At 40.6% G+C, this 23,317-nt stretch overlaps 1 protein-coding gene across 4 annotated transcripts in view; it reads right to left on the bottom strand.

Moving 5' to 3' along the window:
* LOC121277398 (dmX-like protein 1) overlaps window positions 1-23,317 on the bottom strand; it is a 258,411-nt gene that overhangs the window by 39,807 nt on the left and 195,287 nt on the right. Inside the window, exons 33-37 of one of the 4 annotated variants that reach the window (XM_041186812.1) lie at window positions 22,216-22,333; window positions 21,680-21,682; window positions 13,459-13,521; window positions 2,892-2,978; window positions 2,537-2,658 (exon numbers count right to left, since the gene is read on the bottom strand). In XM_041186812.1, the coding sequence (XP_041042746.1) occupies window positions 2,537-2,658; window positions 2,892-2,978; window positions 13,459-13,521; window positions 21,680-21,682; window positions 22,216-22,333 (393 nt within the window). The remainder of the gene's footprint in view (window positions 1-2,536; window positions 2,659-2,891; window positions 2,979-13,458; window positions 13,522-21,679; window positions 21,683-22,215; window positions 22,334-23,317) is intronic. The other 3 variants (XM_041186814.1, XM_041186813.1, XM_041186816.1) reach the window with 3 other exon arrangements.

Below are 23,317 nucleotides of genomic sequence, written 5' to 3'. Positions count from 1 at the left end.
ATAATCCTGCCACCAACCTGCCAGATGAATCAATATTCCACAATGCCATTGTGCTCCTTTTTAACAGATAAAACAACTACTTTGGTTCAAACATAAATTCTACAATCCTGGCTCAACATTATTTTTTAAAAGCAAAAAGTGGCACTGTACAAAGTAAGCTTCCACAGAACTGGAGATCCGCCCCTCTCAAAACAAGGTTTCTCCACTTCTCTGCACAACACGTTGTAACTTCCACCTACCAAACAAATCTTTACCCGTGAAAAATTGTGTCTTTCTGTAACCCATAACAGGAAGAGTAATAACTTCTTTCAATTCCTTTATGAGTCACATTTGCTGCATGAACTGAAAGTTAACAAAGAAAGACTTGCATTCAAATAGAAGCTTTTGCAACTTGAGGACATTCCAAAGCACTTTATAACTAATTGTACATTTCAGAAGTACTTACTCTGTTGTAATGTAGGAAATACAATAATTAATTTGCGTAACAAACTCCCATAAGAGCAATTAATTAAATTACCAAATGATTGGTTTTAGTTATGTTGGTTGAGTTATAAATGCTGGTTACAACAATGGAAGAACTTCCCTGCTCCTTTTTAAATAATGCCATGGGATCTAACATACACCTGAGAGGTTTTAACCTCTCATCTAAAAGATGGCATCTGGAACATTTTGGCACTCCCTCAGTACTGCAAAGCATTATCAACCTAGAGTATAGTTTATTACTTTGTTAAATCCTTTTGACATTTTATATAACTCAATTGGAGCACCCCTCCATGTTCTAAACTTAATGGAGTAGAAGTTTATGCACCATGACCTTCTAAACCACAAAGCTCCAAGGTCATTCCAGTTGATCAACATTGCAATCACCGCATCCACATGGCTAACATATCCTCCCTGAGGCGCATTACCTGAAACTGAATGTAATACTCCAAATGTGGTCAGATTAAGGCTCCGTAGAATTTAAGCATAACTTACCCCTTACCCCACAAAAAAGCTTTGCATTTCAACCTTCTTCAGATAAAGGCCAATATTCCAATGGCCTTTGATTGTTTTTTTGTGCTAGACTGCTAGTTTTTAATAACTTGTGTACTTGGTCTCCCAAATGTCTATGCTGCACTTCAACTTTGAGTTCCTCACCATTTGGTAAATACTCTGAGTAATCTTTCTAGGGTCTAGGGTCATATTTATCTACACTGAATTCCATTTGACAATTTCAGTAAGTGGGCAAAATGCCTGATACTCTTTGCATCCATCTGCAATCATATAACACCTTTTAAACTTTGCAAAGCAATTTACAGTCATTAATGTCAAAAGTTGAAGCCCTAGAACTGGTTCCTGGGAAACATCATTTGCTACTTCTCACCATTCAGAGAAACTACTCTTTATCCTCACTCTGTCTCCTACCTCCCAACCAATTTCCAATCTAAGTCAAAAGGTTAATAACCTCTTGTGTAAGAATCTCCTCAAAAAATTCAAATTCATTGGTTAAACATACCTTACCCTTAACAAAACTACTTGTCTCCAAGATAAAAGCAAAATACTATGGATGCTGGAAATCTGAAATGCAAACAGAAAATGCTGGAGAAACTCACTAGGCCTGGCAGCATTTGTGGAGAGAGAAATAGAGCTAACGTTTCAAGTCCTTATGACTCTGAAGAAGAGTGATACGGACTCGAAAAGTTAACTCTTTTTATCTTTCAACAGATGCTGCCTGACCTACTGAGTTCTTCCAGCATTTTCTGTTTGTATTCCACTTCTGGTGGACAGGTCATTTTACCATTGGGAGCATAAGAGACAGTTTTGCCAAAGAACATCATGTGCACACTTTCCAACAGTTAGAATTTCCTTGCCATGTGTTTTTTTAAAATCATAATCATGTTTGTCTGTGTTTAAACACCTTTTGGGTGAAAACTGGGAGAATTATTTTAATCAGTATTGTATCCATCATGTTTGGCAACAGGTTATCTATCACACAGCTAGTTAGGCAACTGGGTCATTAATAGTGGGCTTTTCAGAATCAGTTCTGAGAAATATTCTGTCTTAATATTTCCAAATATTTTTGTTCAAAGAGTGAAAGCCTCATTGGCTGGAGATACCTTTATGCATTGTTGAGATCAATTCTGTTCGGGAACTGCAGAAATCTATAGTTCTGGATGCTTCAACAACTTTGCTATTTCAGTCATATGTCTCAACATATTACCTCCAAGTGTACACAAACAAATACTTTAAAAATCAAAAATCTCACATTTTTAGAAGGGCAATATAACAAAACCTAGGCATATTTACAATAGCTTGAGTGAAAACAATGATTTTACACTCTGTGAACACTGATTGGCCACCATTTTGTAATACTGATAACTGCCTTATTTAGGACCACATAATTGAAAATTAATAACTTGAAGTAAAACCAAACACTGAAGGATTAGGTATGCTACCAGAAGTTTAGGAATTTGAATTATTGTATAAAGACGATATCAAACTGCATGGTCTTCTCAATTAAAGAGCAAAAGACCAAATTGGCTCTCACTATACATACCCTTTTGATTCCAGTTCAAACTCATCTTCAACCCAAGTGTAGATCTGGGTAGCCAGGATAGCAGACACATCTAACTCCTGGATATCATGACTTGTGGCTATAGCAACACAGTTCCGATTAGCCTAAAAATTAACAAAGCAGAATCACCTCAAATTTTGATACAACGACTTGAGGCAAAGAAATAGAGCTGTCTGCACTATAAAATGCTGTTGCCCTGAAAACAGAATTCTATTAGATGCACAGTACATTAATATTTTAAAATCAGTATTTATTAATTTTCACTTGAAAAGCATACTACCTTATTCACAGAAGTGATTAAACTGATACTTTTTGATGAAAGTATGAATTCACTTACTTTATTAATCGCAAATGCTGTAATAATGTCAGATTCTTTATGGACAATCCTTGCCCTTCCACCAGGGTAACCAGAATCAGCTTCCACCTTTACAAAACAAAACAGAACGAGGCTACACAGTGTACTATAATAGCTCAGTTTGTTTCTTCATGGTACTGGAGTCATCCAATGTCAGAACTGTACAACTAAAACTTGCCAACCATCTTTTTCAGAAATTCACCAACAGCAATTTTGCATAAGCCTGTATAAGGCTAAAAAGAGAGGATTTTATTGCACAAGTTATACCTTCTTGGAGTTAAAACAATGTTGTGCAGTTATAACATCGATGTATCATACAGCCATATGGCAGTGTGTTCAATTTTGCATTTTGACAAAGTGCTATTTTTCCACTCTAGATTTCAGGTTTGTTCAACACCAATTTTAATATTAAAAAAAAACCAAAAAAACTGCAGATGCTGGAAATCCAAAACAAAAACAGAATTACCTGGAAAAACTCAGCAGGTCTGGCAGCATCGGCGGAGAAGAAAAGAGTTGACGTTTCGAGTCCTCATGACCCTTCTGCTGAAGGATCATGAGGACTCGAAACGTCAACTCTTTTCTTCTCCGCTGATGCTGCCAGACCTGAGTTTTTCCAGGTAATTCTGTTTTTGTTTACCAATTTTAATATGTTAGTTTACATTAGCAGTCAATAGTATCACCGTTGTAACTGTAATCAGGAAGTATCTGTTATACCAGACTGACAGCAATCTTGACGAAAATGAATTTTGCTGAGAAACGATTAATTTATCATGTAGGCAGGAACAGAAAGCTGCTTTAGTATTTTTTCACCTGACTACGTCCCTACTTACAAAGTCCAGGATCCTACATGCCTTATTAATCAATTTCTCAACCGGTTCTGTTCTAGTGTTCTGGAGTTAAACACTAGTGTTCTGGAGTTAAACAAAGGTAACTACATAGGCATGAAGGCAGATTTGGCCTTAGTGGACTGGGCAGGAAGACTACAAGATAGGACAGTTGATGAACAATAGCAGATATTTAAGGAGATATTCAATTCCTCCCAAGTAAAATATATTCCAAAGAGGATGAAAGATGGTGAAAGGGGGAAAAAGCATCCATGGTTAAGCAAAGAAGTTAAAGATAACATAAAAGCAAAAACTAAGACACAGCAAATTGCAAAGGTCAGTGGCAGGCTAGAAGATTGGGAAACTTTTAAAGTTCAACAAAGGGTTACTAAAAAAAATACTAAAAAGAGCAAAGATAAATTATGAAAGAAAATTAGTGCAAAATGTAAAACTGATAACAAAAGGTTCTACAAGTACATAAAAGGAAAGAGAGTAGCTAAAGTGAATGTTGATCCCTTGGAGGATGAGACTGGGGAATGCAGAAATGGCAGAGACGCTTAATCAATATTTTGCCTCAGTTTTCACGCTGGAGGACACTACTACCACCCCAATAGTAACAGGTAGTGCAGAGGATATAGAGAAGGAGGAGCTTAGAACAATCGCCATCACTAGAGAAAAAGTACTGAGCAAATGATTGGGATTAAAGGGTGACAAGTCTCCAGGGCCTGATGGTCTACATCCCAGGGTCTTAAAGGAAGTGGCAGCAGAGATAGTGGATGCATTGGCTATAATATTCCAAAATTCCCTGGATTCTGGAAAAGTTCCAGTGGATTAGAAAAAAACGCTAATATTTAAAAAGGCGGGGAGGCAGAAAGTAGGAAACTATAGACCAGTTAGTTTAACGTCTGTTGTTGGGAAATTGTTGGAATCCATTATTAAGGAAGTAGTAATGGAGCATTTTGAAAGTCAAAATGCAATCCATCAGAGTCAGCATGGTTTTATGAAGAGTAAATTATGTTTGACTAATTTGCTAGAACTCTTTGAAGATGTGACAAGCAAAGTGGATAATGGGGATCCTGTAGATCCTGTAGTACATCTGGACTTCCAGAAGGCCTTTGATAAGGTGCTACACAAAAGATTAATAAAAAAGATAAGATCACATGGCGTTAGGGGTAATATATTAGTTTAGATAGAGGATTGGCTAACCAACAGAAAACAGAGAGTTGGGATAAATGGGTCTTTTTCTGGATGGCAAGCTATAATAAGTGGGGTGCCACAGGGTTAGGTCCTTGGGCCACAACTATTTACAATCTATATTAATGACTTGCATTCAGGGATAGAAGGTCCTATAGCTAAATTTGCAGATGACAACAAAATAGGTGGGAAAGTAAGTTGCAATGAAGAAATAAGAAATTTACAAATGGATACAGACAGGTTAGGTGAATGGGCCAAAATTTGGCAAATGGAGTTTAATGTGGATAAATGTGAGGTTATCCATTTTGGTCAGAAGAATAAAAAGGCGACTTATTATTTAAATGGAGAGAAACTTCAGAATGCTTCAGTGCAGAGGGATCTGGGTGTCCTCATGCATGAATTGCTGAAAGCTAGTATGCAGGTACAGCAGGTAATAATGAAGACAAATGGAATTTTGGCATTTATTGCCAAAGGAATAGAGTATAAAAATAAGGAAGTGTTGTTGCAAGGCATTGGTGAGACTGCACCTGAAATACTGTGTACAGTTTTGTTCCCCTTACTTGAGGAAGGATGTAGTTGTATTGGAAGCGGTTCAGAGGAGGTTCACTAGATTGATTCCAGAGATGGTGGGCTTGTCTTATGAGGAGAGATTGAGCAGTTTAGGCCTATACTCACTAGAGTTTAGAAGGATGAGAGGAGATCTAATTGAGGTATATAAGATGCTAAAGGGGATAGACAAAGTAAACGTGGAGTGGATGTTTCCCCTTGTGGGGCATTCTAGAATGAGAGGCCATAGTTTTAGGCTAAGGGGTGGTAGATTTAAATCAGGGATGAGGAGGAATTACTTTTCTCAAAGGGTCGTGAATCTGTGGAATTCACTAACTCAGAGTGCAGTGGATGCCGGGGAGCTGAATAAATTTAAGGAGATGGACAGATTTTTAATTAGTAACGGGTTAAAAGGTTTATGGGGAGAGGGTGGGAAATTGGAATCGAGGCCGAAATGAGATCAGCCACGATCGTACTGCTCCTGCATCCCCTTTTAGAATTGTATCCTTTATTTTATGTTGTCTTTCCTAATTTTTCTTAGCAAGATGTATCATTTTACAATTCTCTGCATTAAATTTCATCTAGTACGAGTATGCCAATTCCACCAGCCTGCCTGCTGAACTCTGTCACCATCCTCCTCAAAGGTCCATATTTGGCTTCATTTGCAAATTTTAAAATTGTGCTCTGCACATTCAAATCCAGGTCATTAATCTCAATCAAGAAAAGTAGAGGTCTTTACAATGACCTCTGGGAAACCGCATTGTTATACCTTCTTCCAATCCAAAAAAAAACATTCACCACCACTCTCTGCTCCCTGTCCCTCAGTCAACTTCACATTCATGCTACCACTGTTCATTTCATTCCATCGGCTTCAATTTTGCTGACAGGCCTAGTTTTCTGCACTTTTACAAAAGCCCTATAGAACTCCATGTAACCACATCAATTGCATTACCCTCAAGACACAACTTGACCTGAACAAACCTGTGCTAGAATGCCTTAATTAATCCACCTTTGTCCAAGTGACTGTTAATTTTGTTCCAGATTATAGTTTCTAAAAGCTTTCCCACAAACAAGATTCAAATGACTAGCCTGCAGTTGCAGGGCTTTTCTTTGTACTTTTTTGAACAAGGGTGTAACATTTGCAATTCTCTAGTCTGTTGGCAACATTCCTATATCTAAGGATTGGAAAATCATGCCTACTGGCTCCAAATTTTCCATCCTTACTTCCCTCAGCATCCTCAAATGCATTTGAGCCGGTCTTGGCGGCTAATTAACTCTAAGTACAGCCAATCTTTCTAATGACCACTCTTTATCAATTTCTAGCCCATCCAAAGCCTCAACTACCTCCACTATAGCAACTTTGTGGAAGCATCATCTTCCTTCATAAAGACAGATGCAAATTATTCATTTAGTACTTCAGTCGTGCCCTCTGCTTCCACGCGCAGATCCCATGTTTCATCCCTAATTGGCCCAACTCCTCCTTTTACCACCCTTTTGCTTTTATCCTTATATAAGACTTTTGGGTCCCCTTTTAGGTTAGCTGCCATTCTCTTCTCACACTTCCTCTTTGCTGTTCTTATTTCTTGTTATGAATATCTAAAACATATGAATCATAAAATTAGGAGTATAACTTTTAGTTTTGGGAATTGAATTTCTATATGCAAGATAAATGGAAAAAATAACCTGCGATTGAGAAACTGGTAAAAACCCCTAAAATAATTACAATTCAAAAGATGGCCCATATTTACTTAAAAGGGTTAGAGTGAGAGCTAAGTCTTGTAGCTTCCTAATGGAGCCAGTGAGTCTGGTAAGATTGCAATCCCCATGAGAGATATAAATTATTCATATGAGTCTCATGATCAAGTGATGTTTTGAAGGTCAAGATAATTAATTAGAATCTCTAGGTGGGACATCACAATGTGCCACATTACTTTGGGGGCAGATTGTAGGGAGGTTTTTATTCCTGTGTGATTTCTCAAAGAGACAAGCAGTTTATGTCTGGAGCTGGAACAGCTTGGAAACAGGCAGAGAGAGAATCTGCTAGAAGCTGTAAAAAAACTGTGGACCAGAAGCAGAGCACTATCAGAAACCAAGGGTGTTTTTTGCTTTAGAAGCCACTAAGCAAGAATGTACCAAGGCCCATGCTTGAGCTGGGGCATCATTAATTGTGAGGTGTTGAAGGAGAGAGCTGGAGGGTTGCCTAGTTGGATGCTAGTGGAAGGACCCCAAGAAATCTCATACCTTGGAGAACAGCAGGAACAGTGAAGAGAATCACTGTGAATTCACAGGAGCTGTAGAACGGTTTGGTCCCAGGAGGTGAAGAAACTGGCAAGATCCCATAATGTATAGGAGTCATTTCTAGCACAAAAGGAAGATAGTTGTGGTTTTGGTTGGTGGAGGTCAGTCAGCTCAGCTTCAGGTCATCACTGCAGGAGCTCCTCTGAGTAGTGTCCTAGGCCCAACCATCTTTAGCTGCTTCATCAATCATAAGGTTAGAAGTGGGGATGTTTGCTGATGATTGCACAATGTTCAGCGCCATTTGCAACTCCTAGACACTGAAGCAGTCCATGTCCAAATGCAGCAAGACCTGGACAACATCCAGGGTTGGGCTGATACATGGCAAGTAACATTTGCACCACACAAGTGCCAGGCAATGACCATCTCCAACAACAAAGAATCTCATCATCGCCCCATGACATTTAATGGCATTACCATCATTGAATTCCCCACTATCCTGGGGGTTACCATTGACCAGACGTGGAACTGGACGAGCCATATAAATACTGTAGCTACAACAGGTCAGAGGCTAGGAATCCTGTGGCAAGTAACTCACCGCCTGACTCCCTAAAGCCTGTCCACAACCTACAAGGTACAAGTCAGGAGTGTGATGGAATATTCTGCACTTGCCTGGGTGAGTGCAGCTCCAACAACATTCAAGATGCTTGACACCACCCAGGACAAAGCAGCCCGAATGGCACCCCATCATTCCCTCCACCATCAATGCACAGGCGCAGCAGTGTGCACCATCTACAAGATGCACTGCAGAAGCTCACCAAGAATCCTTAGACAGCACTTTCCAAAACCACGACCACTACCATCTAGAAGGGCAAGGGCAGATAGATGGAAACATCACCACCTGGCCGTTCCCCTCCAAACCACTCAGCATCCTGACTTGGAACTATATCGCTATTCCTTCATTGTCACTGGGTCAAAATCCTGGAACTCCCTCCCAAACAGCACTGTGGATGGACCTATACCACATGGACTGCAGCGGTTCAAGAAGGCAGCTCACCACCACCACCTCAAGGGCAGCCAGGGAAGGGCAATAAATGCTGGCCTTGCCAGCAAAGCCCACATCCCTTGAATGAAAAAAAGAACCCTGGGTGGAAACAGAAGTAGAATAGGGAGTGTTTGTTGAGACTTTTGGGCTTAAAGAATAAGTGTTCACAAAATGTAGTACTTGCTTTGTTTAACTCTGAAACTGTAAAGGTTTCTATTTGAAATGCGAAATCCTGTAGCATAATCCTTTCAGGAGTTCGAATTTCTTTTTTACTGGTCTCCAATAAGATCATAACATTTTTCACTTCCTCTCTGATCTTTTTATTGATTCTCACTTGTATTATCAACCCAACATCTGTCATAGGTGCCTTTTTTCTGCTTCATCTTAGAATTTCTTTTATCATTTAGGGAGCTCTGACTTTGTTTGCCCTACCAATTCCTCTCATGAGAATGTACCTCGACTGTACCCAAAGTATCTCCTCTTTAAAGGCATCCCATTGTTCATTTGCAGTGCTGCCTGCCAATCTTCCTTTCCAATTTACCTGGAACAGATCCATTCTCACCCGTTGAAATTAGCTCTCCTCTGATTAATTAATTTTACTTTGGATTGCTCTTTGTCTATTTCTGTAGCTAACCTTAGCCTTATGATATGATGATCTTTGTCCCCTAAATGTTCCCTTCCTGACACTTGATTCACTTGTTCCACCTCACTCTCCAGAACCAGATCCACCAATGTCTCCTTCCTTGTTAGACGGAAAACATACTTGTATAGAAAATTCTCCCAAACACAAATTAGGAACACTTCTGCTCTATAACAGCCAATTAAGCAGGCTGTTTTGGTCTGGGTGGTGTCAAGTTTAAGTGCTGTTGGAGCTGCACTCATCCAGGCAAGTGGAATGTATTTCATCACACTCCTGACTTGTGCTTTGTAGAGGATTGAAAGGCTTTGGGGAAGCGATTGCCTTGCAGGATGTTGTCCCCAGGCAGATCCCATTAGGTTTCTAGACAACGGTGACCTGACAGGATGCTAATGGAGGAGGATTTGACAATGGTTATGCTGTTGAATGTCAAAGGGTGGTGGTCTGACTCCTCCTTATTGGAGATGGACAATACCTGGCTCGTGTGAATGAATGTTATATGCCATGAAAAGCCTGAACTGTCCAGATATTGATTCATGAATGCATAGGTGTTAATTGCCTCAAGAGTTGCGGATGGAACCGAGCACTCTGCAATCATCAGTGAACATTCACACTTATGATGGATGAAAGATCCTTGATGAAGTAAATGTTTGGGTCTAGAACGCTGCCCTAAGGAGCTCAGGCAGCGAATTCATGGGGCTAAAATGATTGGCCACCAAAAACTGCAACCATCTTCCTTAGTGTTTGTAATGATTCTAGTCAGTGGAGAGTTTTCTCACTGACTTCAATTCTACTGGGGCTCCATTCTGCCACGCTCAATCAAATGCTGCCTTAATGCCATGCGCAGTCGCTCTCACCTCACCTCTGGAATTTAGTTCCTTTGTCCATATTTTGATCAAGGCTGTAATGAGATCTGAACCGAGTGGTCCTGGTGGAACCTATACTGCACCAAAATTGGTGCAAGGCAGCATGCAGGTAGATGGATTCTGGATGAGTTAGAATGTATACAGGGTAGTGGAGGAAAGGCTTTAAATAACACTGGAAAAATTTAGTTCGTAAATGATAAAAGGCTTTCAGTGGAGAAGGTGGCAAGGGGACAAGGTTGCTAAGATGGAAGCAAGTAATCTTGATGATCAAAAGGACGTGAGGTTTGAAGCTCACCTCTGTGTTATGCGGAATACTAAGGTTTCGTATTGTTTCATTCACTCCGAGCAAGTGACTGGGGAAGAAGATAGACACGAAAGCAGTTTATGTGGGGCTGACGATCATGGCTTCAAATTTCTCAGTTTAATTAAAAGGATGTTTTGATTAATCAATGATTTGATATTAAACAAAGTCTGACAGCATAAAGGTGCTTGTCTGGTTGACGGAAGAAGTTAAGCTGATGTCTTCAGGGTACATATGGTCATTCAATCCTTGTTTATGAATTGTATCAAGGAAGGGAATGTCGTTGAGGAAAAGAGGACAGTGGTGTAGGATATACACAGATGTTTACCATCAGGGACAGAATGACTGAGCATTTGAAAAAGTATGAGCTGATCACAGAGACAGAGTAAATTTGAAAGAATAAGTTAAGAAAGGCTAATCTTCAGTAAGATTCTAACAAGGGAGTGTCTATGGGTATTGTCTTTGCATGTTGTCTATCTGAACTTCCTACGGGAATCTGATAAGGCTCTGTATAAGAGATTATTAGTAAAAACAAGGCACGTGGGATTGGAAGTAAACATAGGTTACAAATTGGTTGGGTATTTGGAGACAATGTAGAAATAAAGGGAATGTACTCATTGACGAAATGTGGTAAGTAGTGTCCCCAGGGATTGGTACTGGGAGCTCATATGTCAAAACCCTGGTTAAAAAGCTAAGATATAAAACTATTCTTTCATCCAAGTTTGCAGATGACACTAAATTAGGAGGAAAAGTACGTTTTGTAGATGGCAACAGGAAGTTATAAAGTGATACAGTCAAGATTAAGTGAGTGGACAAAACTGTGGTACATGGGTGTTCAATTTGAGGTCAACTACTTTGGATCCAAGAAGATAATTCAGAATATTTTCTAAATGGCAAAAGATTAGAAAATGACAAGGAGCAAAGGAATTGTCCAGGCACAGGTACAGAAAGTCATCAAAAGGATTGATGGAATTATAACATTTATCTCTTGGGGGTTGGAATACAGGATAGGAAAAGTTACGTTTCAGTTGTACAGCCTTGGTCAGGCTCCAGCTGAAGTACAGTACTACATTCCATTCTTGGTAATGCATGGGAAGACAATATTCTTCTTCTAGGGGGATACAGCACAGATTTACCAAAATGACAACAGTCCTTGATGAGTTAGATTAAGATAGGTTGCATAACTGGTCTGAATGCTCTTGAATTTAGAAGATTGAAACATGACTTAATTACAGCGTTTAAAAGTAAATACAGGAAAGCTTTTGCCCCTGCTGGCTGAACTGGGCACAATCTTAAAATTAGATCAAGGTCTTTCAAGAGTGAAATCAGGAAGTTCCCTTTTTCACAGAAAAAGTACTGGAAATGTAGAATTCTTCTCCTCAAAAAATTTGGTCAATTGAAACTTTCAAGACTGAAATTGACAGACTTTCATTAGGTAGGGGTATCATAGGCTATGGATCAATCGCAGGTAAATGGAGTTGGGGTACAGATCAACCATGATATTCTGAAATGGAGCAATAGGCTCAAGGAACTTAATGGTCTACATCCCTTATGGAGATCCTCCACACTTCGTACAAAGTAGAACAGAAGAGTTCTCAATAGGCATAACCTGCAGAAATTCTGGAGAACGCTTCCTGTACGTAGTGATTTTAATCAGGATTTAAATATAGTAAATGTGAATTTACTGAGTCCTGCACATACACAGCAAACCATAACAACGCATAGCAAAAATTTGCCCAATTGCAATATTTAACATATTACAAGCCATAATAGAAGGTATTTGAAGGTTTCTTCATAAAAGACCATTTGAGTAGAATATTTAAAATGCTTTAACATGTCAGTCTGTACAGTTCTTAGCTGTTCTATGGGCAGAACTTTGACCATATCGGGCAGGCTCAGCGGGGGCGGTTTGGAAGCTAAAAGCCACCCGCGATCGAGGCTGGAAGGCGATTTCACGCTGGGCAGGCCTTGAAACGCGAGTGGCAGCACTCAGTGCTGCCTGTGCAGGCGGGAAGGAGGAGGACAAGTGCAAACTTTGCGCCTGCGCGCGAGCGTGCACTTCATAATCTCCCCTAGGCACAGAGCTGCCTCAGGGAGATGAAGAGTTTTAAAAAATAAAGATATGAAAAACATTATAAAACATGTGACACGTCATTTTAAAAGTTTTATTTTATTTTGCTTTAGGAAGCCTTATCCATGGGTGGGATGCAAAGGCCACTTCGCCTTTCTATCGTTCAATTATCTTTTTAATGACCTTAACAGGCCTTTTAATTGTTGGCAGGCACATTTCCAACACCAGCCAACCGAAATATTATGCGACTGCATGATGTTGGGGCATTCACCTGACATCAACGCTTCTCATTTTACGCTCGAGTTGGTCGGATGTGTGCCTGCCCACCGGGGTAAAAACTTTGCCCTATGTGTAAGATAGTGCTCCTCATTTCTCACCAGCTTAATTTGCCTGATACTGATGCATATCTGCATTTTTAATTCTTCAAAGTTCCAATGAAACATATCTGAAACTGTCGTGAAAAACAGCAACTTTACCTCATGCTAAAACATAAATGTGCACCTGTCAAAATTAGCATCTTTGCAAGTAAAGGAAAAACCAACCCATTCCTGTTTATTTGCAATTCACTAGCACACCAAGTAAAAGGAAATGTTTATATTTCCAAATACATGATATGGTGAATACTGTTACCCTGGCAGTTTATGAACTTAATTTCATGTGTGGTCTCCCCAGGCGCTTGAGTTTATTTGAATATATAGATTTTAAAATGCAGACTCAGCTATTTATTTATTCAAATTATGTTAGGCTTGATGCTAACATTGCATTACAGAACAGTATTTCCTGGGGAGAACACGACAGTGCCAGAGATGATATTAACAATTCAGCTGTACCTTGTCGATGCTAGGTTCCTCCATCATAGAATTTCTGACTGTTTCATTGGAAGTGTCTACTGACTACATCACAGAACAAAGAACAGCCACAAGACAAATGGTTTAAACAAAATGAATTAAGCATGAATTACAAAATATTGCTAAAGGTGATGATCTGTTCTTTATATTAAAAATTGAAAAAGATTACAGGGCCTAACAATAAACACTACTTTTAAACATTACATTTATTTTTCTATCGCTACTTGGAAGTCCTATTAGACTAATTTGATATAAAAAATGCAAAATAATCTCCCAGATAAAATTAGATTGGCCAATTCTTTTAATATTTTTAACAGGACAAATGTTTTGTTTTTACAAACTTAAATAATAGTAATTTGGGAGTACAGTATTTGAGTATTGCTGAAAAGAAGAGATGCTGTCGAAGCTTTTTAGCTTGCATTCGTCAGGACAGATTTGTAAGAATACCAATTGTAAAGGGAACATCAATTTATACTGCACTAGAAGAATGCACTGATTGATTGGCAAGTGGACTCTGATCGGCAAAAGTATTATCATGGAGAATGCACCAGGGAGCAGTTAACTGCCAAGCTTTGGTTTAAATTCAAACCAGGCAGGTCAACTCAGGTCAAGGTACTGCCATGGGAAATGACTGTTTCCGAAACTTGTGTTCAGTTGAAAAAGGCACAACGTGGGGATATACTTCTGTCTGCAAAGGAAGGGTCCAGTATGTACGTAGCTCCGGGCACACTTAAGTGAGCCGCACTGTGAGCCCAACTGATAATCTTAAATTGGTCATCAGTGTAATTCTTAGCACAGTCAGGATCGTTCAGCAAGTGCTTTCTAATTGAGGAATCACATCTAATGTTGGACACTATGTTTTGAGTTTTGCAAGCATGGGTTGGTTGTGCATAGTCAGTTCTTTGCCTGTTGTGAACAGCCAAAGGGATATGTTGTTTGATCCGACCTACCAGTCATTCGGAAGTACGGCCGACATATCTAGCGTCACATCAGCACTGAAATTCATATACCATATTACTCGTTTGGGTGATAGGCAGATTGTCCTTTTGGGGTCGCAGTGTGGCTCACTTATGCATGCTAGAAACTACACACATGTACACACAGGGCCCTGCCTTTTACAGACAGAAGGAGCATGTCACACGTTGTGCCTTTTTCAACTAAACAAAAGCATGCGGGACAGCTACTGCCTGGTTCATTCCCCATGGCGATGCCTTGACTAATCAGAGTCGACATGCCTAGTTCAAATTTAAACAAAAGCTTGGTAGTTAACCGTTCCCTGGTGCATTCTCCATGGCAATGCCTCTATCAGAGTCCACTGGCCAACCAATCAGCACTCTCTACTCATGCACTATAAATTGTTGTTCCCTTTACAATTGGTATTCTTGTGATTGTGTCCTGAAGAGTGAAAGACAAAAAGCTTCAACAGCATCTTTATTTTCAGCAAAACTCAACTAAATTAAACTCTTATTGCTCTATAATCTTAGAAGTGTATATTATCAATATTTTAATTAAGAGTTACCAAGCAAAGCAGTAGAACACCCAGGAGCTACAAGACAATGCCATTTATATAAGAACATTGGAAATTGCAGCAGGAGACGACCATACAGCCCATCGAGCCGGAAATATAATCATGGCTGATCTTGGGCTTCAACTCCACTTTCCCACCAGCTCACCACACCACTTGATTATGAGGGCCAAAAATCCCTCTGTCTCAGCCTCAAATATATTCAATGATGGTGCATCCATAACCTCTACAGTAGAGAATTCCAAAGATTCATAACCCTTTAAAAGAAGAAATTTCTCCTCAGCTCAGTCCTGACTGATCAGCCCCCTTTCCTGAAACTACAGCCAAAGCCAGGTGAAACAACCTCTCAATATCCTTCCTGTTGAGCACCTTCAGAGAATATAGACCCAACTTAATCAGCAATTAGGCAATATTAGAACTACAAAAGCTCATTTCCTGATAAGAGATAAAGACATGGCAAACAATGAGAAAGAATGTGAGGGACTACAAGCAACATACCAGCTAGGGAATGAGCAGGTACATGATGATTATGATTCAAATTAGATAAACATGAAGTAATATGTTTGGAAAAGGGAACAGAGAATATAACGCCGTCCTAATTGGTAAAACTCTCAATGGATTTGAAGGACAGGGAGATAAACAGCATCTTCAGCAGGCAGGAAGGCATGAAAATTGAAAATTATTAACTTTACTTATAGTGACACTGAATACAAAAAGAGGTGATGATCAATCATAGTTCCGTGAGACTATAGTTGAAATACTCTTTGCAGTTTTGCACACCGAATGATGGAAAGGATTATTTTTATTATTCTTTTAAGGGATGTAGGCGTCACCAGCTAGGCCAGCATTTATTGTCCATCCCTAATTGCCCTTGAGTAGGTGGTCATGAGTAGCCTTCTTGAACCACCACAGTCCATGTGGTGTAAGAACACCCACAATGGTGTGAGGAGGGGAGTTCCAGGATTTTGAACTAGTGACAGTGAAAGAATGACAACATAGTTCCAAGTGAAGATGGTGTGGCTTGGAGGACAACTTGCATGTGGTGGTGTTCCCATGCACCTGCTGCCCTTGTCCTTAGAGGTGGTAGAGGTCGTAGGTTTAGAAGATGCTGTCAAAGGAGCCTCGGTGAGTTGCTGCACTGCATCTTGTAAATGGTACACAATGCTGCTACTGTGTGTTGGTGGTGGAGGGAGTGAATGTTTAAGGTGGTGGATGATGGTGGCGATTGGCCAGGTTGGATTTGTCCTGCTTTTTGTGGACAGGACATACCTGGGCAATTTTCCACATTTCTAAATAGATGCCAGTGTTATGGCTGTACTAATTCAATTTAGCTAGGATCTAGGCTAGTTCTGCAGCCCAGGTCTATAATACGACTGTTGAAATGTTGTCAGGGCCCATTGCCTTTGCAGTATCCAATGCCTTCAGCCGTGTCTTAATATCACGTGGAGTGAATTGAATTGGCTGAAGACTGGCATCTGTGATTCTGGGGAGCTCAGGAGGAGGGAGAGGTGGATCATCCATTCGGCACTTCTGGCTGAAGATAGTTGCAAATGCTTCAAGCCTTGTCGTTTGCACTGACAAGACTGTGTCTGCAAGGAACCAAAGTGAAAGGAACCTCATTTTGAATTTGTAAGGTGAATATGCTTTGCCTGGTGTATGCTTAAAAATCTATGGATTGCTGTTGCCTTAGTAGAGATTAGTCTGGGGATTTGTTAAAAATTATGATAGTAGTAATTTGTAGCCGTGTGTATGTATATAATGTGCTGTAACTTAATAAAATGTTTCATTTAGTTCAATATAAAATCTCATGAGAACTGGTGGTCTGATTCCTGAATTTAGAGCTGCATCTCAAACATACCACTTAAAAATATAGGTTATTTAAAGTTTTGCTCTGGAATTTTTGAATAGCTCAGCTTTACCAACTGCTGGGTCGTAACAATTGGTCTTTGGCATGATTGCTCATACCTTCCTCCTCATACCACCTCTTCTCTGTTATTCATCACCAAGAGTGGCTTGGTAGCAGCACTACTGACCGAGCTGGCCAAGTTCTAAAGGACATGGCTGCGAGGCTCGTTTGATGGGCTTCCCATCACAGAGGATGGGACTATTTATGGATCTACTCCTCCAAATAGTTAAAAGCAAAAAACTGCAGATGCTGGAAATCCAAAACAAAAATAAAAATACATGGAAAAACTCAGCAGGTCTGACAGCGTCTGCAAACAGGAACACAGTTAAAGTTTCGAGTCCATATGACTCTTCAACAAAACGAAGGAAAAATAGAAAAGAGGTGAAGTATAAGCTGGTTTAAGAGGGGGTGGGACAAGTAGAGCTGGATAGAGGGCCAGTGATAGGTGGAGATAGCCAAAAGATGTTTAATTGTTCACCTACGTTCACAACTGAATGCGACAGGGCTACAGAGCTTTGATCTGATCTGTTGCTGTGGGATCGCTTAGTTCTATCTCATGCTGCTTAGGTTGTTTGGCATGCAAGTAGACCTGTGTTGTAGCTTCACCAGGTTGACATCTCATTTATAGGTATGTCTGGTGCTGCTCCTGGCAAGCTCTCCTGCTCTCTTCACTGAACCAGGCTTGATGACAATGGTAGAGCGAGGAATATTCCGGGCAACAAGGTTACAGATTGTGGCTGAATATAATTCTGCTGCTGCGGATGGCCCACACTGCCTCATGAACATTCAGTTTTGAGTTGATACATTTGTTAAAAATCTTCAATTTAGCACAGTGGTAGTGCCACATAATGTGATGGAGGGTATCCCAATGTGAAAATAGGACTTCATCTCCACAAGGACTGCGGGATAGTCACCATTGATGCTGTCAGGGACAGATGCATCTGCATCAGGCAGACTGATGAGGGCGAGGTCAAGTAGGCTTTTCCCTCACCACTTGCCAAACACCGTGTCTAGCAACTACATTCTTTAGAACTTGGCCAGCTCGGTTAGCAGTGGTGCTACTGAGCCACTCTTGGCTATGAATAACAGGGAAGAGGTGGTATAAGGAAGAAGGTATGAGCAATCATGTCAAAGGCCAAGCAAAGGTTAATGAGGGATAATGCACCATGGTCACAATGATTTTGGCCAGTGCTGTTTCATCATTGAAGTAGGTGCAGAAATCTGATTAGAGTGTTCCAAACAGGGAGCTGCAGGAATGATGGGCATGGATTTAGGTACTGACGACATATACAAGCACGTTGGGGAGGAAATAGATTGGAGATGGAGCAGCAGATTGCAAGAACAAAGGGGCTGGGTGAATTCATTGAGTCGTCATCTATAACTTTGAAAGGAATGGGGACAGTATTTGAGGAGATGGAACCATGTCAGCTAGCATAGAAAGGGAAAAGCAAAATACTACAGATGCTGGAAATCTAGAGCAAAAACAAAAATACCTGGAAAAACTCAGTAGGTTTGACAGCATCTGTGGAGAGGGATACTATTAACGTTTCGAGTCTGAATGACTCTTCATCAGAACTAAGGAAAAATAGAAGAGAGGTGAAATATAAGCTGGTTTAAGGGGGGGTGGGACAGGTAGAGATGGATAGAGGGCCAGTGATAGATGGAGATTGCCAAAAGATGTCATAGACAAAAGGAGAAAGAGGTGTTGACGGTGGCGATATTAGCTAAGAAATGTGCTAATGGGGACATTAAGGATAGAAACCAGGACGAGCAAGGGACAGACAGCCCGTGTGGGGGAGGGGTGGGGTGGTCGAAAAAGGCTAAAAGGTAGAGATAAAACAATGGATGGAAATACAGTTAAAAATATATATAAATTATTGGGAAAAGGGGGATCAGAAAGGGGGTGGGGATGGAGGAAAGAGTTCATGATCTAAAGCTGTTGAACTCAATATTCAGTCTGGAAGGCTGTAAAAGAAACAGAAAGGGGGTGGGGATGGAGGAGGGAGCTCAAGACCTAGTTGTTGAATTCAATATTCAGTCTGGAAGGCTTTAAGGTACCTAGTCGGAAAATGAGGTGCTGTTCCTCCAGTTTGCGTTGAGCTTCACTGGAACATTGCAGCAGGTCAAGGATGGACACGTGGGCATGAGAGCAGGGTGGAGTGTTGAAATGGCAAGCAACAGGAGGTTTGGGTCATGCTTGCAGACAGACCAAAGGTGTTCTGCAAAGCGGTCATCCAGTCTGCTTTTGGTCTCTCCAATGTAGAGGAAACCGCATTGAGAGCAGCGAATGCAGTAGACTAAATTGAGGGAAGTGCAAGTGAAATGCTGCTTCACTTGGAAGGAGTGTTTGGGCCCTTGGACAATGAGGAGGGGGCAAGTAAAGGGGAAGGTGTTGCACCTTCTGCGGTTGCATGAGAAGGTGCCATGGGACGGGGTTGAGGTGTAGGGGGTGATGGAGGAGTGGACTAAAGTGTCCCAGAGGGAACGATCCCTGCAAAACGCCGGGTGAAGGGAAGATGTGTTTGGTGGTGTCATCATGCTGGAGTTTGCGGAAATGGTGGAGGATGATCCTTTGAATGCGGAGGCTGGTGGGGTGATAAGTGAGGACAAGGGGGTGCCCTATCATGGTTCTGGGAGGGAGAGGAAGGTGTGGGAGTGGATGAACTGGAGATGGGCCGGACATGGTTGTAAGGGAGTTGGACATAAGAAGGAGATAAATGAGCTTGGTGAGGAAACGAGACAAGACAGAGAACTAGAGAAACATGTAGTCTTGTAGTTACAGCAAAGAAAAGCCTAGAGACGTTTAGCTTGGTGGAAGAAGAGGGGAAAGCAACTGAGGTAGGCGAATGGATGGTTTGTGATAGCCAAGTCCACAAACTCTGCATATTTGTTGTTGGAGGTGAAAGTGGAAGTGGCTGAGGTAAAACCTAAGGCTGATAGTGAGGAAAAGAAATCCAGAAGCAAATGGGTAGGAAGTGAGAGGTGAGGAATATAAAGAACTGGTGAGAGATGGCCTGATCAGTGATTGAAACCATAGGAGCAGAATGAGTGAAGGCAACATTGAGGGGTGGCTATGAACATGGGTAGGAATGTTTTATATGAAAGCAGAAGTTTAGGAAGGATGGGAGGGCAGAGGACAAGAGGAAAAGAAGAGTTATATAGAAATTAAAATCACTGAAGAATTGGAGTCACTTTAGCAGAAGGAGAAAAATGGAGGGCCTCCCATTGAGAAACACAGGGTGAGGCTTGTGAAGGTGGTGGGGTGGGCAAAACAGATTGTAAAGCAGAGCTAGGAGGGATGGAATAAGGTAAAGCAGGCCAGAACAGCAAGGGGAATGAACCAAGGTGTGACTTGGTGATCAGTGCCACACAGCCATTGAGAAACTTTAGGTAGACCAGATGATGCAAAGTATATTTGTAAGGCAGGGAGGTTTCAGAAACTGGCAGGTGAGCCAAGTTTCAGTCAAAGCAGGCAACCAAATATAATTATCCATGTTATGGTCATGGATGGAAAGATCTTTGTTCAAGTGTGACTTGACATTTGGCAGGAAGTTTTGATGTGCTGCGGGGTCATTTAGTGATTGATCTGTTGTCAGAGTCCAAAGTGGTGCATATGGTGAGCAGAATGGGAAGGTTAACTCCAGCAGGAAGTGGTGGAAATGTCAGCCAAGAGCATGGGGACAGTTTTTTCCAAAAAATTCATTCACTGAACATAGGTGTTACTGGCAAAACCAGCATTCATTGCCCTGCCCCACTTGCCCTTGAGAAGGTGGTTGTGAGCTCCTGTTTTGAACTGCTGCAGTTCACGTGATTACAGATCTTGGTAGTGGCTTTGATACAGCCAAGTGGCTTGCTAGGCCATTTCAAAGGGCAGTTAACAGTCAACCATATTGCTGTAGGTCTGGAATCACGTATGATCCAGACCAGGTTAAGAACAGCAGATGTCCTTCCCTAAAAGATATATTTACACCAATTGGGTTTTTACAGGAATCAGGTAGTTTTATCGTCACCATGACTGATACTAGCTTTATATTCCAGAATTATTTATTTAAGATACAGAACATACCCCGAATGGGGGACTTCAATGTACATTAAGAGTGGCTGACTGAGCCCTGAAAGACAAAGCTGCCATTATAGCAGGTAGTGAAAGTACTAACACATAGGAAAACCCTACCTGACTTTGTGACACACCAATCTACCTGTCACAGGTGCATCCATCCTTGACTGTGTTGGTAATAGGATACCCTCTATTTCTCTTGCTGAGCGCAGCTCCAATAACACTCAAAGTTCAGCACCATCCAGGACCCCATCCACCACTGTAAACATTTACACCCTCCACCACTGGTGCACCATGCAACACCTCTAAAAGGCACTGTGGCAACTCACCAAGGCTTCTTTGGCAGCAATTTCCAAACCAATGACCTTACCACTCAGAAGAACCAGGACAGAGACTACACCTGGGAACACCTCCACCTCCACATTGCCCTCCAAGTCACACAGCATCTTGACTTGGAAATATACTGCTGATCCTTTGTCACTCTCTACCTAACAGAATTGTGGGTGTACTTACACTACATTGCAGTAGTTCAAAAAAGCAGTTTACTACCGCCTTCTCAAGGGAAATTAATAGCAGTCTTGTCAGTGGCATCCATGTCCTATGAATGAGGAAACATTTAAATTAACTGAACCTAAATTCCCCAAGTGCCATGCTAAGATTAAGATCCGTGTCTCGGAATAATTAATCCAGTAACAAAACCACTAAGCTACTGTACCTGCTGTGTCATTCCAGAGGTGCAGTGGTAGGTTACAGTTGTGATTATGGAAACAGAAACATAATAGAGACATAAGTAAACAGGCTTGGGTCTACTGCAGCACCTTCAACATGTACACAAACAGACAGTTACTTTCTTTGCTTGTTTTGTGATGGCACTACCTTAGAATAAATAACAGCAGAATTTTACACACGTTATATGCAACGGTCCCAGAATCAGTGAAACAGTTGCATCATAAGTACTTTAAAATTTCCTGATTTTTCAATCTTGTATTTTGAATTTGTTTCACAATACTTGTGATCTTTAATTAGTACTCATGTAACAAATTTTAGTAAAGAGTCAGTTAATTCCTGACAAAACTCCTTCAGCCTTCTTAAACAGATAACAGACTCATTATCATCTAATTTTAAAATAACTACCATTCAGCCATTGACAGTATATAGAGTTACATGGAAAGAAAGACGTGAATAGTAACAATAAGTAGATAGCGAAAATGAAATAAGTTTAAACATTTCATTTATTCTAGTACTACAGACCTCATTTTGGCATCTCTTTTTTGTGAAAATATTTCTAATGAAGATCTCTTGTACTTCTTCCTGTTTGACGAGGTATTGCCAAAGTCTCTTTACAGGAAGTACAGTATGGTGTTTTGACCTACAGAGAAGAAGTAATTTCAAATATGCGGTAATTGCCTTTTAGAAGATGGTTCCCACCCTCCACTTAATAGTATAATTGAAAATAGAAAAAAAAGCACCTTCTTCACTGAAAATCTCCAAGTGAAAATACAAATAATAGTACCCTTATTTTATTAAAATGCAATATTAGAACCATAGAAATACAGTTTCCAGCAAAGAAGACTAACATTAGTCTCGTTAAGTCTGCACTGGCTTTTTGTGAAAGCAATGCAAAACTAATCTCACTGCCTTACTCTCTCCCCATTGCCCTGTATCATAACCTACAAATAGTGAATTTTCCCTTAAAAAAATGCAATTCGCTCTGCCTCACAAATTCCTTTGTCAAAAAATTCTAGATTCCAACAACCATCGCAGAATTTCTCCTGGGCTCTGTTAAACAACCCTTGTAACAGACACCTCATCTAGAGGAAATAGGAGTTCCCTATCCACTTTGAAAATCTTTTTAACTTGAAAACTCAGTATCACAAAGATCTTTTCATAATTACATTTTCTGATCCTTGACATTAAATCTGGTCAGTCTACACTGCATGCTATGGGTTTAATGTCCTTTCTTTAATAGCACACTCAAAATTGCAAATTACTCTAACTGTGGTCTAACCAGTATTTTGTATGAATGTATAATTATTTCTTTACTCTTCTACCTTATGCCCCTATCAATAAAATCTAAAATACTGTTGTCCTTTATTATGTGCTTTCAGGAAATTATGGGGGAGAAATGTGTTCACATGCTACTGCTGACATTTTGATTCCCCGGGGGCAGATAGCGCTCTGGGCTGAGAGCCTCCTCACTGAAGATAGCCACATGGACAACGCAGGTATTGGCATGCTGTGTTGCTTGTCCCTGTGTAATCAATACAAGTTTGCATACCCCCCTGTATATTTGAACCCTCTGAAAAGTGTGCGTGAACAGAGACAGTGCCTTTCCATTGAATATATAACCTAA

The sequence above is a fragment of the Carcharodon carcharias genome, chromosome 4 (genome assembly GCF_017639515.1).
Source record: "Carcharodon carcharias isolate sCarCar2 chromosome 4, sCarCar2.pri, whole genome shotgun sequence".
NCBI classification, from domain to species: Eukaryota; Metazoa; Chordata; class Chondrichthyes; order Lamniformes; family Lamnidae; genus Carcharodon; species Carcharodon carcharias.
The sequence above is the reverse complement of the archived record's forward strand: the minus strand, read 5'-3'. Positions and strand labels throughout refer to the sequence as shown.